The sequence below is a fragment of the Rhynchophorus ferrugineus genome, unplaced genomic scaffold (genome assembly GCF_030347505.1).
Source record: "Rhynchophorus ferrugineus isolate W39M unplaced genomic scaffold, kcgeb_rfMv2 rfM3, whole genome shotgun sequence".
In the NCBI taxonomy this organism is placed as follows: domain Eukaryota; kingdom Metazoa; phylum Arthropoda; class Insecta; order Coleoptera; family Curculionidae; genus Rhynchophorus; species Rhynchophorus ferrugineus.
This window is the reverse complement of record NW_027472582.1, coordinates 1,748,445-1,763,324: the sequence shown is the minus strand read 5'-3', so window position 1 is coordinate 1,763,324 and position 14,880 is coordinate 1,748,445. Positions and strand designations below refer to the sequence as shown.

The following is a 14,880-nucleotide window of genomic DNA, read 5'->3' as shown; positions in this document are numbered from 1 at the left end:
GTTACAGTAGCACTTTAGTAACTAATTTAATAACAATTAATTCATAAATTAATTAATCTAATCACTTAATTTATTTTTCACTACAATTGTTCTCAATTTCAGTATTTATTCAAATGATCATATATATTGATATAAGTATTGCAAAATAATCCTCTCCGACAACTGCTATATCTTCACTTTAAGAAGTATGAAGATCCATAAGATTGGGGAAGCTAAATCGGGCAAATAAGATGAATATTAAATCAATTCATGCTTTAAATCACTTATTTTAATTATGTTTTTTGAGTTATTTGTTACTTCTGCAAGCTTGGTTCTATTTTTAGATTATAATAATAATCCTAGTTTATTGTGGCAACTAAAAGAATAGACGCACTTTCATTGCTTCTTTCTTCCAGAGCCAAAGAGCCATTTTCATACTACTTATTGCAATACAGCTTTTTGTTTTATTTCAGTGTCACACTAATATAAATCGATGCACAATATTTCATTCTCTCATCTGCAAATAAAGTTTAATTAAACTTATTATTATATTAAACACTGAAGTGACATCAACTTTTTAGTTTTATTAAAACAATCTAATCAGATTAACAAGATTAACACGTTATATTTCAAAGAAATACCTAAAATCTCCAAAATTAGTTTCATGTTAAACAGTAACCCATTTCTTAATGAAAATCCGTCTAGTCGAATTAACAATGTCAGCGTAAAGAGCATCTCTTTAAACTAAGATCGAGGTAAAAGTTTCGAAACCGCACCAAGCCGTGCTGGTAGTTAAACTGCGCTTTTCGTCGACTAAAAAGCCAAAAGGTAAGTTTAAAATTACGAAAATTAGCGTTCTCGCGAATAGCAGACTCTTTCAGCTCGGGAACTCTGAGACAATTCGTCGGCAACTTTGAAATATGGCCGTCTGTTTCAAATACACTGGAACAATTACTCTTGCAGGAATGATTGTAGGTCGGTTCCGGAAATGAAACAACTGCTTTAACAAAATTATGTGTTGTAGCAAACTCGACTGTACTTTTTCATCTTACGGGGTCAGTATTGTTTTTATTTACTGAATAAATCGTCAAAATAAATTAAAATAAAACCGTCATTTTTATGGCTCCCCTATCCACATTTTCGGTTACTAAAACCTTATCTCACAGATAGACATTTAACTATAAAACAAGACGATGGACTTTTTGAATTACATGCAAAATATTCAGTAGTTCCGCAAGACAGTGTACAAGTCCCGATACTGTATATCCTACATATAACAAATATATCCATCACAAAGTCATCTTAGAATCTCACAAGGATCCAATAACAGCATTAAAAAACCTCCAAATACACCTAGACATTACATAACTGTAGCTGAAGACATGGCGTGTTAAAGCAAATGAAACAAACAATCTATCCATATAACATTATCCATATAACATATAACATTCATTCTGCGTAGAAGAACATACTCACCAAGGAATACCAAGAATTGCCAAATTCCCCAAGTCTAGAATGTTAAATATCTTGGTATGCATCTGGACTGAAGCCTAACCTAGAAGAAGCACATTCCTTCTAAACTAAAACAACTTAAACTATATCAAATGTATTATCGGGTGCAAATTCAAGTTATCATTAGCTAACAAGGTACTGCTATACGAAGCAATACTTAAGCCTATTTGGTCATATGGAATCTAACTATTGGCTAGTATTGGACACAGTACACCATCTTGCGGAACTCCTGAATATATTGGATGTAATTCGGTATGTTCGTCACCTGTTTTACCGTAACATGTCTATCAGTGAGATAGGATTTTAGTAACTGATAATCCGGATGACAGAGAAGTTTCTTTAATTTATCCTACAAACCCGTATGCTATATTTTGTAAAAAGCCTGAGATATGTCTAGGAAAGCAGCCGAATAGTAAAACTATTACTGCAATACCAACGTAACTTAAAAATTAAAATGATGTATTGTTGAAAAAAACAGATCCAAGTCATCATCTTGTATGATAACACTCGGCTATCCACTGCAAGAGTTGAGTACAAGTAAAGAACACACCACTGCAGCTGGAATGGAAAATCCTGCATAGTTCCAGACATTTCTCAAAAGTGATAAAATTATCACAATACATGCAAACCTTCATTCGCTTTTCATCATTCGGTGAAATCTAGTGATTGTAACTCTCTGACATTCTGATATTCATATAACGTTACTTAAAGTTTTTGACGAACCTATACGGTTTCATATTTCTTAACTTACTTCAACAATACCACGGATCTTTGTGGATTTCTTTGTCTGTGATACTATGAAAGATCGTATAGAGAAGGTACAAGTACATCGGTTCGGTAGAAGTTGAGATATCATGACAAACGTCTGGAAAAAAAAGTTTTATGAAAAACGCGTTTATAGTTTCGTTTTTGGATACAATGACACGGTAAAACAGCTAAATCTCTGAAAATAGTTTAAAACATCCTCTTAAGGGCATATTCTTAAGGTTAAGCATTGAAAATATCAAAAAAAAATCAGAATGGCCTCTTTAAAAAAGCTAAAGTACAAGAATTCCCGCCCTGAAGATGGAATCTGTAACGGTTTCGAAACGTCGGTTAGTCTAAAAAGTATCACGTCTAAAACCGGTGATTTAGTCCCGAATAAAAATAGCCGGGAACAAAAAAATCACACATGTTTATGTACTTGATCTGGATAAATCAATATTTAAACGAACACATCCTCGAATATTTGGGCGTTCTCAGTTTTAGTGTGTCTTTTATTTTATACTATTCAAAGGTTCAATTTTCAAATGAAAGCTACATCAAATACACACACGGAAACAAAATATCTTCCCCCAGGTTGAAGTACTTTTTACTATCAAAGGGAGGAAACTCCTATAGCGATCTGCTTAAAATTTAGGACCATCCCTCAAGTTTATCGCTGCGTATCGCGAAAAGATTGAATAACACTATGGAGGCAACCAATTTCCGGATTGCGATATAAAGAAAGCCCGGCCGCAGGCCCTGCCTACCGTTTCGGAATAACGAAAGGATTTGGGAAGTTGTTTTGGTTAAATTTTAACACCTTGTTTATCAATTGCAGCTTATCCGAAACACATATCACGAGGAGATTAATATTTAGTGGATGAAACAATATTGCCGTCCCGAATACGTTCATCGATTATCCCGATTTATTTCCGCTTTTTTTCTCTGGGTAGAATTGTATTTTATTGTACTTTGTTGAATGAAAACATAAAAAAATCAGTTTTTTTTCTGTTATAGGGTATATAAATAAACTATCATAAGAGAATGTTTTTGTTCAGTCTCGGAACTTAATTTAATGCCTTATTCAGATAAATATTACTTATGAATTACTTATGATTAATCTTTGGCATTGATATGAAGTTTATAATATAAAAATAAAGGATATTGTTCGTTGAAATTGTGAGTGTTTGAAGTCCCTAAAATAACACAAATAACACTGTTGAAGAGACAATTTTAAAATAATAACAGTAATATTAATAACAATATGAAAAATAGTTTTATTACATAGAACAAAAAAAGGATATTACCCTTCCTCATATACATGTAGCGAGCGCTACAAGCCTTTAGGCCACCACGCATTCACCTACATCACAGTCAAAGGTTGGCAATGCTGGTGGATTGGTACCATGCGGATCCCGGCCATAAAAGTCCACGGCGCTACCGTATTTCCTTTACCTTAACATAATATCCTGTCCATTCTCCCGTCGACCACATGCAGCATTCAATATCGAAATAAACAAGTATTTCTTCAACCAGTGTTTTCAGATCTCGGGCGAGTTCCTTCCACAAAATAGTAGTGAGTGATCGGACAAACAATCGCATCGACAGCCACACATTCCAACCGACTGGACGAATATTCCTACATACATATAAACAAATATTTTTTTTATTATTTAGTTAATACATTGTTACTAGTCGTTTCCGTCTAATCTACAATTTGTCTTTATGCTTACTTAAATCTAGATATATAACTAGGAGGACCCATCGGCCCTAACTCAGTCTCTGGTGAAATAATGTTTATACAAGTCACAGCTGAATTTTTTAATATATACACCTCACTACAGAACACTACACAAGATCAGATGGTTTGATTCTTTTGAGTCTGTATCCTGTTCTGGTGGTATCCAAAAGTTGCAATATTTCAATATTAGTATGACAATGGAGTCTTTCCTCATGTCCCCTTGCAATTCTCTTGATTTCTTGACTGACTGTGGGTATCTGAAGGTCTCGATGTAGGTAATCAGTCCTATAGTATTTGGGTGCACCCACAATGCCTCTCTCAGGACTTTGTTCTGAAAAATTTGTATTTTATTAATGTTACTCTTTGCAGAACATCCCCATAATTGAACTCCGTATGTCCATATAGGTTTCAATATTTGCTTATATAATAACAATTTATTATTTACTGATAATTGTGATTTTCTTTGAATTAGCTAGTACATTTTCTTATATTTCAATTCCAGTTCTTTTCTTTTCTTCTTTATATGTTCCTTCCAGCGAAGTTTTGCATCGAGATTCATTCCGAGATATTTAGCATTGTTGCAATATGGAATGATAGTGTTATTTAATATTATTGGTGCTTGTACGGTCTGTTTATAGGTGAACTGCACATATACAGATTTACTTTCATTAATTCTTATTTTCCAAGCTTGTGTCCAATTATTTATATTGTCACTTGCCTGTTGTAATTTTCGTGAGGCTTTTTCACTATTGTCTGCGACAGCTATAATCGCAGTATCATCAGCAAATGTAGCCATCGTGATATTTTCCATTTGTGGTATATCACAAGTGTAAAGTAGATAAAGCATTGGTCCCAGTACACTTCCTTGTGGTACACCTGCTTTAGCTTCTTTTATTGTAGAGTAAGCTTCTTCTTGCTTGACTCTAAACATTCTGGTTGTAATGTATGATTTTAATAGTTCGGTGTGTTGTTTTGGTAGCATTTTCTGTTATGACAAGGCCTTCATGCCAAACCTTATCGAAGGCTTGTGCCACATCTAAGAATATAGCTGAGCATACTTTTTTACTTTCGTAACTGATACAGTTTTCTAATTTAAATTTAAAATTTCTCATGTACTTTCCTGTTATGAAATTATAAAATTGTAATACAACAAACTATGAAATGATAAACTGTAAACATTCATTTCAAAACTTGAAACAATAAAATATCACGTATTTTTGTAATGAATTCGGAATATTCCTTGTTCAGTATGTATTATATTTCACGATATTATGGCGTATAGATAGCGGTTATATGTTTAGAATTTGGGACCATACCTCAAGTATATTGCTGCGTATCGGTTATTGAACACTGTAGAGGATTTCAATTTCCGACATTCGATAGAGGAGAGAAGTTTGCAGGGGTGGAATATCGAAAGGACTCGGAAGTTATTACTGAAAAATCTTCGACGCGTTCCTTATCCCTGACACCCTATCTACGTACGGTTCAAAAAACCCAGTAAAATACCTCAAAAAAGGATAACAATAGAATGATAAGGGAGGGTATATATATATAGGAAAATTATTTTTATCTATTAAGAATAAACATAGAGTAATAGAAATGAAACTCAATAGGGGACTGTGGCGAAAAGTTTTGCTTCGCCCAACATCCAGAGGGCGTCATAATTGGCCATTCAAGTAATTTGATTGGTCAATTTAAATCTCCATTATAGGCACCTGTAAGAAAAATATAGTACTGTGAAGACATTTGGTTAGCTCATTAGTAATGTTTGTCACGTGACAGGCTTGACGTCATGCTAAATTGACCAATGAAATTTAAATAAAAAACAACAGAAAACTTTGGTGTATTGCAAATTAAAATTATCTCTTCTATCTTTTTCCTTTTTCGTATTTTTCTTTTTCCTTTTTCGTATTTTTTTAGTGCCATCAATTTAATAGGATCTATCAGAGTTTTGTCTTTATGTTTTCTTATAGTGAAAGCAAACTTTGAGTCTTTCCATCTTATAATTCTGTTCATCTGTTTTACCCAAATGTATATAGCGCTCCTTGTTATTACTTATAATATCTTATCTGAAAGATCATTACGTAATGTATAATTGAAGGGTTTAAATTTACTTTTTTTTAACATGTGATAAAAATTTTGTTATATTATCGACGAAGCAAAAGCGCGGAATAAAATAAATGAGATAACTCAAAGACCTACTAACAGTAAAATAAAACAATTTTGTTGGAGTCTAGTATATGAGATATTCTCTTTTATAGAGTCTTGCCTCTATAAAATCAGTCAGTCTCAATTTGTGGGTCTACTGATTTATTCATAATTGTATGTAAACAAAAATCACATTTAATTTCTTTCTTCAAAAGTTTTACTAAGTAACCTGAGATCTACACTACCGTACAACGTAAAACTTTGTTTATTCTTCTAGGAACATAGGGAACTGAAGTTATAGAGTCAAGTCATTAACGCTAATAATGAGCAGAAAGGGAGGTATTGGTTGAGTTAGTACAAACTTGAAGACTGAATCATTACATTCTGTTTGTTCAAATGTCGATGACACTTGCTTCGAACATACTGGTTGTGGGCCTGAAACGATGGAAATAGGCACTACATATATAGTAAGACAGTTAAAAAATTAATGGTAACAATTATGAACAGCAATGTGACTGACTCATTCAATTTACCTTCTGTATCATTTTGATTTTAATCCACCTTCATTCGTACCTATTCTGGGTTGGTGGTATTATTTTCAGCATCACTAAATCATTCATAAGTACTTAAAGGAAAGTTTAAATGTAACACATATGTCTATGATATACACGGTAATGATCATAAATCTGTTTCATGTTTAACCCAACCGGTTTAAGATTTTTAATGTTTTCTACTCATTGCTTAAAGATCGCCGGGTATTTTTTTAACGGAAAACGATGATGAATTTCCTCACTATCTGTGCATCCGGGCATTCAACACTTCCTAGAACGAAAACGCATTTCAACTACCGACTTGTATATACTAATAAAATAAAATAGTAATTTAATCTCTAAACGTTATAAAAATCTGACCACTTCTCTATGTAAGGCACATTTATAATGGCGGACAAAGTAAATAAACAAACTATAGATCGAAGAGAACCAATCAGATACCGTCGCGACTCTTAACATAGAGCTTAAAACAAGTAATATGTTAAACGTAGCGATATCTACATGTGAAACATTTCCCTAGAATTTCCTATGAAGTTAAATCTTTATTTCTCTATGAGAATAAATCTACTATAGTGTTAATTTATTACTAATCACAATAACATTTTTCGTATAGGTTGACCTTAGCGAAAAACCATCATTCTGGAAAGCGTTAAAACCCCCAGCAAAGGACAAATGCGGCGAGCTTCTTACTTCTCTATGTTATCACCCAAGTAACAGCATCCTCACCCTGACATTGCTCAAGGCTCGTAACCTGAAAGCCAAAGACATCAATGGAAAATCTGGTAAGTTTACTGATTGATTTTGTGTACACACTAAACACCACTTTATTTCACTATATGAACTTAATCATTATCACTAATTTTAGTCATCGAGGAAATTAATTTCTTCTGGCTTTAATTGGTTTCTGGTATCTACCAGTAAATCTCCTGTGCTCTGTGTCTAGCAAAGACATTAAAAAGCTACTAAAGTAATGTATTAGACGTTTTCATTTATCCTATTTTTTCACCTTAAAGAGGTTCTGTCCCCTGTCCAACCTATCTATTAAACTAACGTAGTAGATTCACTTTTGATCTCTAGTAACAATACACAACAGAAAACTATTTCTTGAAACCGGTTGGGAATGAACATTTTCAAGGAATTCGTGTGGTGGTCATTTTCCTTCTTCTTATACCTTTCCCCTCGCATGTATACCCCTGACAACTGCTGCTTGAAAGCTATTTGAAGGTTTAATCACAGTTTTCACCAAATGCTTGCTATTTATAAGTAAGAAAAAACTCAAAAACAAAACAAAAAGCTAACAAAATAAGCAATTGATAAACAAAAACAACCATAACAAAGAAGATATGAAGACGTAAGAATACAATTTAGAAAAAAAAGACACTAATACATATTAATAAAAATAATAATATAAGCACAGCAAAAGATACACGAAAATGCTCAAGAAATGTCAATGTCAACAAATACAGCAAAAATTGGATAACTAAAGTGTTTAAACAGCTTTTAAAGTTATTTACACAGATATCATCATCATTCGTGCCATTAATTTTCTCAATTGTTCTTATCGAAGTTGTATTTAAAAATTGGTGTTTTTGAAAAGACAGACACTTTATGTAACATATACCCATAAAAGTGTGCTGCATTTCCTTGTCTATGTTAAGTTAATTTCACACAAAAAATTAATTAAAGACACCGAAGATTCATATGTCTATTCTATGTTAATCATCACTACATAGTATAAAACAAAGTCGCCTTTTCTGTCCCTATATCCCTATGTGCGCTTAAATCTTTAAAACTACGCAACGGATTTTGATGCGGTTTTTTTCAGTAGATAGAGTGATTCAAGAGGAAGGTTTATATGTATAATACATGCATAATATACTTAGGCAACATTGCTAATTTTAGAGGTTTCTAACGTGATGTCGTAAATTAACCTATTTTTTTAGGCTTATTTAGCAATTAGCAAAAACGCTGCCTAACCCTACGAGTTAGATCAAATTAATGTACTACAGTATTGTACACCATAAAAAGGTCTACAAAAAAGTCCGCGATGGTATATGTTTATCTTTTAGGGATAACCCACATTAACCATTTTTATTGTTTACTTTTTACGTGAGAAAATGGCTTATTTACGAAGCTATTTTAAGCAATACGGCATTAATCCTTATCGAATTAAGTACCTTAAATACAGTGTGCAATTAATATAGATCAATATGGTTCCTTACAGCATGTAAATTAAACAAATATTTTCGGAGATATTACAAATTTAAAATTTGCGTTTAAAAATGTGTAATGTAATAAAAATTGTATGAATTTAGATATTCCAAAGATAGCAGGAAATCTTCATAGTAAGTATAGGGGAAGAGGAATTGTTTTACTCCAAATTTAATGCGTGCAGGCCAAGGGCAGTAATGAATGAACCAAAAATACTGGATCGATTTTAATCATGTTTTCATTGAGTGACATAGGCATATATATTTTATGCCCGTGCAAAGTCGGAGCGGGCCGCTATGTTTTTGTAATTTAATTTAGTATCAGCATTGCACCCGTGCGAAGCCGGGGCGGGTCGCTAGTAATTTAATAAACAAATTAGAGTGTAATAACTGTAAAATGTAAAATGGTGGTACACCCTATACAATCGAATAACATTTTTCTATAAAATCGCAATAAGACTCAGCTGGTAGGAAACTATGGATTCAGAAATGATGATGATGATATAACAAAAAAAAGGAATAACTTTACCCTTTTTAGCCACTTGTAACAAAAAATAACGTTTACCCTTATAACACGGTATGCAATAAATTTACAATTTCTTCGAGCGCCCCCCATATAAAATTTTCCCTAACATGATAAACGACGAAAGACTATTTCACTTTAGGCCAAGAAAATCCGTTACGCTGTAATTTTCCGGGACCCTTTTCAGATTTTCGAAATCAGAATTCATAAAATGTCGCGGCATGTCGCTGCTAATAGTGTTCCATATATAATAGAGCAAAAATTGGCTTCAAGTATAAATTGCATGTGTAGGGATCTTACGCAGAGCATTTTTTCCTTAGTTTTATAGGATTTATTCTATGATTATTTAAGAATCGTATAAGTGAAGTATCATGAAGAAAATCATTTTTGGAAAAGTATTTAAAATTACGGTGGAGAGTTATCAGACCTATAAATTAATTTTAAAGGATTTAGAACAGATACCTTTTATAAACACCTTTTATTTTAAAATAATTTTGAAGAGAAAATAAAACAACAATTAAGTATTTATCATTATATAAACACTGCAATAGCAAACCAAAATTATAGTTCCAAAATGTAACATGAATAACCTTTTATAAACACCTTTTATTTTAAAATAATTTTGAAGAGAAAATAAAACAACAATTAAGTATTTATCATTATATAAACACTGCAATAGCAAAACCAAAATTATAGTTCAAAATAATAATATAATATAAAAAATGTAATATGAAGAACCTTTTATAAACACCTTTTATTTTAAAATAATTTTGAAGAGAAAAAAGAGAAAATAAAACAACAATTAAGTATTTATCATTATATAAACACTGCAACAGCAAACCAAAATTATAGTTCAAAATAATAATATAATATAAAAAATGTAATATGAAGAACCTTTTATAAACACCTTTTATTTTAAAATAATTTTGAAGAGAAAATAGAGAAAATAAAACAACAATTAAGTAATTATCATTATATAAACACTACAATAGCAAACGAAAATTATAGTTCTTATAAATTATTCGTATATATAAAATCTCCCTTGAAACTCAAGTTCTAATTTAACTAAGTTTACTGTCTATTACTAAGTTATTTAACTTTTTATAAACATATTAAATTTTAAAATGAAAAAGAGAAAATAGAACAACATGTAAGGTAACAAATATAACTTATTTATCAATATATAAAAACTCAAGCATTCATTTATTATTTATTTTTAATATTATTCAATAATATATCTTGCACAGCACTAAAAAAATACCTTAATTTTTTCCTCATCAAATCTGTTCGATATGCAAAAACACCATAAAAACCCCTCTCAAAGAATGTAATAAAAATCGATATGCATTAAGCTTGTTTGTAGAATATACACGTAAACAATCATGGCTATATTCTTTTAAAATTTCATACTGTCCATCATTTATTATGATTAACATAAAATCTTTTTATTTAAAGTAGTGACCACGAAATAGATACTGTGGCTTATATAAAACACATCCTGTATTTTTGACCTCATTTACCAATGCTTCATCACTTGTAGCGTCACTTTTTTTGTACCTATGGAATTCAATTGGTTTGCTTGTTGAGATGAAAATAAATCCGAGATGAATGCTTGAAAGATGGGAAAAAGGCGTAAATTTCCTAAAGTAAAAATGATAGGAAGAAATAGCGGCTGTCGATAGACAATACTCTGTACAAAATACATTGTATCACAATAAAGCTTCAAATATTTTTAGAAAAAATCCTTTAAAACTAATTAATAGGTCTATAATTAAACATATTCTTTAACTGTCGAAATATGAGGACGACATTCCTTACGACGAAAATTCTGAAGAACTTTTATTTTATTTCAAAGTGCTTGTAGAATATTGCAAGCTTCGACTACAAGCTTTGACACTGTTATATATGCTGAAATTAAAAAGTTAAAGAAAAATCTCAACCTTCAGTGATTTTTCTTCCACTCTCTCAATGTTCTCGTATTTTTTCCAGATCCATATGTGAAGGTTTGGCTCCAATTCGGTGATAAGCGCGTGGAGAAACGCAAGACCGCCATCTACAAGTGTACCCTGAATCCCGTCTTCAACGATTCGTTCTCCTTCAACGTCCCGTGGGAGAAGATCCGGGAATGCTCGTTGGACATCATGGTGATGGATTTCGATAATATCGGCAGAAACGAGCTCATCGGTAGGATATTGTTGGCCGGTAAGGAAATCAATTTATTAATTTAATATAAATCACTGTTGCCTTGAAAATCTGCACATCTGATATTGAAAATAATTAAGACCTATAGCCCGTCCAATAAAACAGCCAATACACGTCATGACGTGACCAAATTATTATCACTAATGCTTTAAAGAATTTTGCAGACATTTGACAACATGGCCCTCCAATACCAACCCAATCAAAATGTTATAAGCTGATTCGGTTACATGTCCCAACGCATCAGGGAGCATTCCATCCCTTCTTAGCCAGGTTAAAATAGGATTAAAAAATCTGCTTCAAGATTTACGAATTTTAAATTTTTACAATATATTCGACGTTATCTATGACGTGTATTGGCTGTTCTGTTAGACTGTGTATTCTGTGTGAGTGAGGTTGAGAACAAATTTGACCTCGTTGAGTTTTATTCCCCAATGTTGGATCCAATCTAATCGCATAAATGGTTTAAGTAACAGATTACTTGAAAGGATATGTATCATTTTCGAGGGAAATTGTCCAAGGTTACAGGCAGGAGTTTAATCGATACGATAAACTATAGATATTTTTAATCGAACACTGCCTTAAAATCAATTACCGCACCTAATGACACAAGTTTCAATCCAGGTCAATTTTTGGACTCAGATTTCAATCCACGGGTCAAGATTGCTATTAGTTTTCGAGTTAGCGCATGGTAGCAGTACTGCGTTCTTATAACGGCTGTCAGCTCATGAAGTTGCATTCTAATGCCATTTGGAAGTTGTTTTTATGCTGTGAGTGTGATTTGGAACATGTAAAAATGCAGAGTTAACATTGCAAAGTCGATTCAAAGTATTTTTGCTACGTTTGTTGATGTTATATCCTTGGCAAAGCGTGGAGTAATCATGATAAATGCACTCAAGGATGCATATTAGCAGATCCTTGGTTTTGCTGTAGTAAATACTGACAAGCCATTGGTTCATTTTGTGTGCAAACGTTAAGGAGGGAACAGAGAAATTAACACATCCATTGGAAAGTCCCCGGCCTACCATAGTAAAACACATTTTTTAGCAAAATTAATTTTTTATTAAATATAATTCCCTTTAAGGATGATACACTGATTATAGCGACCCTCCAACTTTTCGATACCATTTTTGTAGTACGATTTATCCTTTGCTTCAAAATAGGGCTCAGTTTCGGCGATCACCTCTTCATTCGACGAAAATGTTTTCCCAGCTAACATTCTTTTGAGACCTGAGAACAGGAAATAGTCCCTGGGGGCCAGATCTGGAGAATACGATGGATGAAGAAGCAATTCGAAGCCCAATTCATGGATTTTTGCCATTGTTTTCACTGACTTGTGACACGGTGCATTGTCTTGGTGAAGCAGCACTTTCCTTTTCTTTAAATGCGGCCGTTTTTCGCAAAACGCTATGTAATAGTCGCTGTTCATGGTCCTTCCTTTTTTAAGGTAGTCAATGAAAATTACTCCATGCGTATCCCAATAGACGCCATAACCTTGCTAGGCAACTGTTGCGCTTTCCCATGCTTTGGAGCAGGTTCATCGTGTGCAGTCCACTCGGATGACTGTCTATTGGTATTCGGAGTGCAATGATAGAGCCATGTTTCATCCATTGTCACATATCGACGCAAAAACTCGGGTTTATTACGCTTGACATCTTCAAACACTGCTGTGAATCATCAACTCGTCGTTGTTTTCAGTCAAAAGTGAGCTTGCGGCACCCACTTTGCACGGAGCTTTATCATACCCAAATATTCGTGAATGATTTAATGTACACGTTCAGTTGATATCTTTAGAGTGTCTGCTATTTCATTCAATTTCAATTTAAAGTCAATCAAAATAATTTTGTGGATTTTTTTAATCTTTTCGTCGGTAACAATCTCTTTTGGGCGTCCACTGTGTTCACCGTCTTCTGTGCTAATTTCACCATTTCTAAACTTAGCATACCAATCCTTGATTACTGGATTTAAAATTAACCTGTTGCATAGATGATTGATACTTTTGCTCGATGAATATCGTCGACATAAATGCAACAAAAAAGTTCCACATGTACTAAGGCAAATAATGCCTTAAGAGCAGTAGTGCAAAAATCAAAGAGGGAATATTAGTTGGACCTGATATTCTAAAATTAATAACTGACGCAAAGTTTGCAAAGTATTTAACGCCCGTTGAAGTAGCAGCAGCAGCATGATTTCAAGTGTTGTTCACAAGTTTCTCAAGATTGGAGCTCCGGTATCTGTCGAAATACATTTTCTGTATTCGCTTCTTGAGTTTTACCCACAAAACTTTGGCGACACGAACTTGGACTTGGAATACCGAGGATTTTGGAACGAGGACATGATGACATGGACAGACAAGACAAAAGTCAGATTCAGACCCCCCAATTTACCTTATAAACAGTTTTTTGTTGCTCAGACCCAAAAACCCAGTATACTTGTATAATCAACAAATTTAAATTTACCATATCGTAAAAAAACAGTAGATAAAATTTACTGTAGAATATTTTAATCATGTTCAATAATTTCAGGTAAAAATGGCTCCGGAGCATCAGAAACAAAACACTGGCAGGACATGATCACCAAACCGAGGCAAACCATAGTCCAGTGGCACAGGCTCAAACCAGAGTAAGAAGTCTCTACGCGGTTTTCCCCAAAAAAAAAATGCTAACCTTATTCTATTATTATCAAAACATATATCCGACACCTATCTCTCTACACTTAATTTTCAGTGCTAGCGTAGTGCCTAAATTTATAGCCAGTTCTGTTTTACACCGGTAATACGTACTCTATCTATAAATCATATTTTAAAAGCCGTAATAAACGATTTAATATCAGCATAATTGTATTTAATGACTGGATACGTAATTAAACAATTGCTACAAGCATTTCTGGCCGTAAATACAGAGTACTATAATCTTCTATTTAGAGGCATACATATATTTCAATGCCACGAGGCTGTCAAATATCAGTCAGTTAAGGATAACATCCGGTTGTGTGTCTAGTAAACGTCATTTCAACTCCTAATGGGATTAACGCTGCAAAATATCTCTTCTCTTCGATCTTTACTTTAGTCTTTACTTAGTCAAATAAACTAGATACCAAGAAAAAACACACTGTACGAAGGCGACTTTAATATTCAGATTTCTAATCAGGTGTATTTCGAAGCAATTTACTTCAACCAAACCGTTTTGGTTCATAAACAGGTACAATAGGATTTCTGACAAAACTCTACGACTGGGACGACATTAAACTATTATATATCAATAAAAAGAACCG

The 14,880-nt window shown here is 33.0% G+C and overlaps 1 protein-coding gene across 9 annotated transcripts in view; it reads left to right on the top strand.

The window, feature by feature from the left end:
• The window catches only part of Syt7 (Synaptotagmin 7), an 870,553-nt gene extending 856,253 nt beyond the window's left edge, over window positions 1-14,300 (top strand). For all 9 annotated transcript variants that reach the window (XM_076398165.1, XM_076398164.1, XM_076398167.1 and 6 more), the window contains 3 exons: window positions 7,289-7,457; window positions 11,398-11,610; window positions 14,133-14,300. In XM_076398165.1, coding sequence (XP_076254280.1) covers window positions 7,289-7,457; window positions 11,398-11,610; window positions 14,133-14,233 — 483 coding nt within the window. In that variant the 3' untranslated portion in view covers window positions 14,234-14,300. The remainder of the gene's footprint in view (window positions 1-7,288; window positions 7,458-11,397; window positions 11,611-14,132) is intronic.
• The last annotated feature ends 580 nt before the right edge of the window (window positions 14,301-14,880 follow it).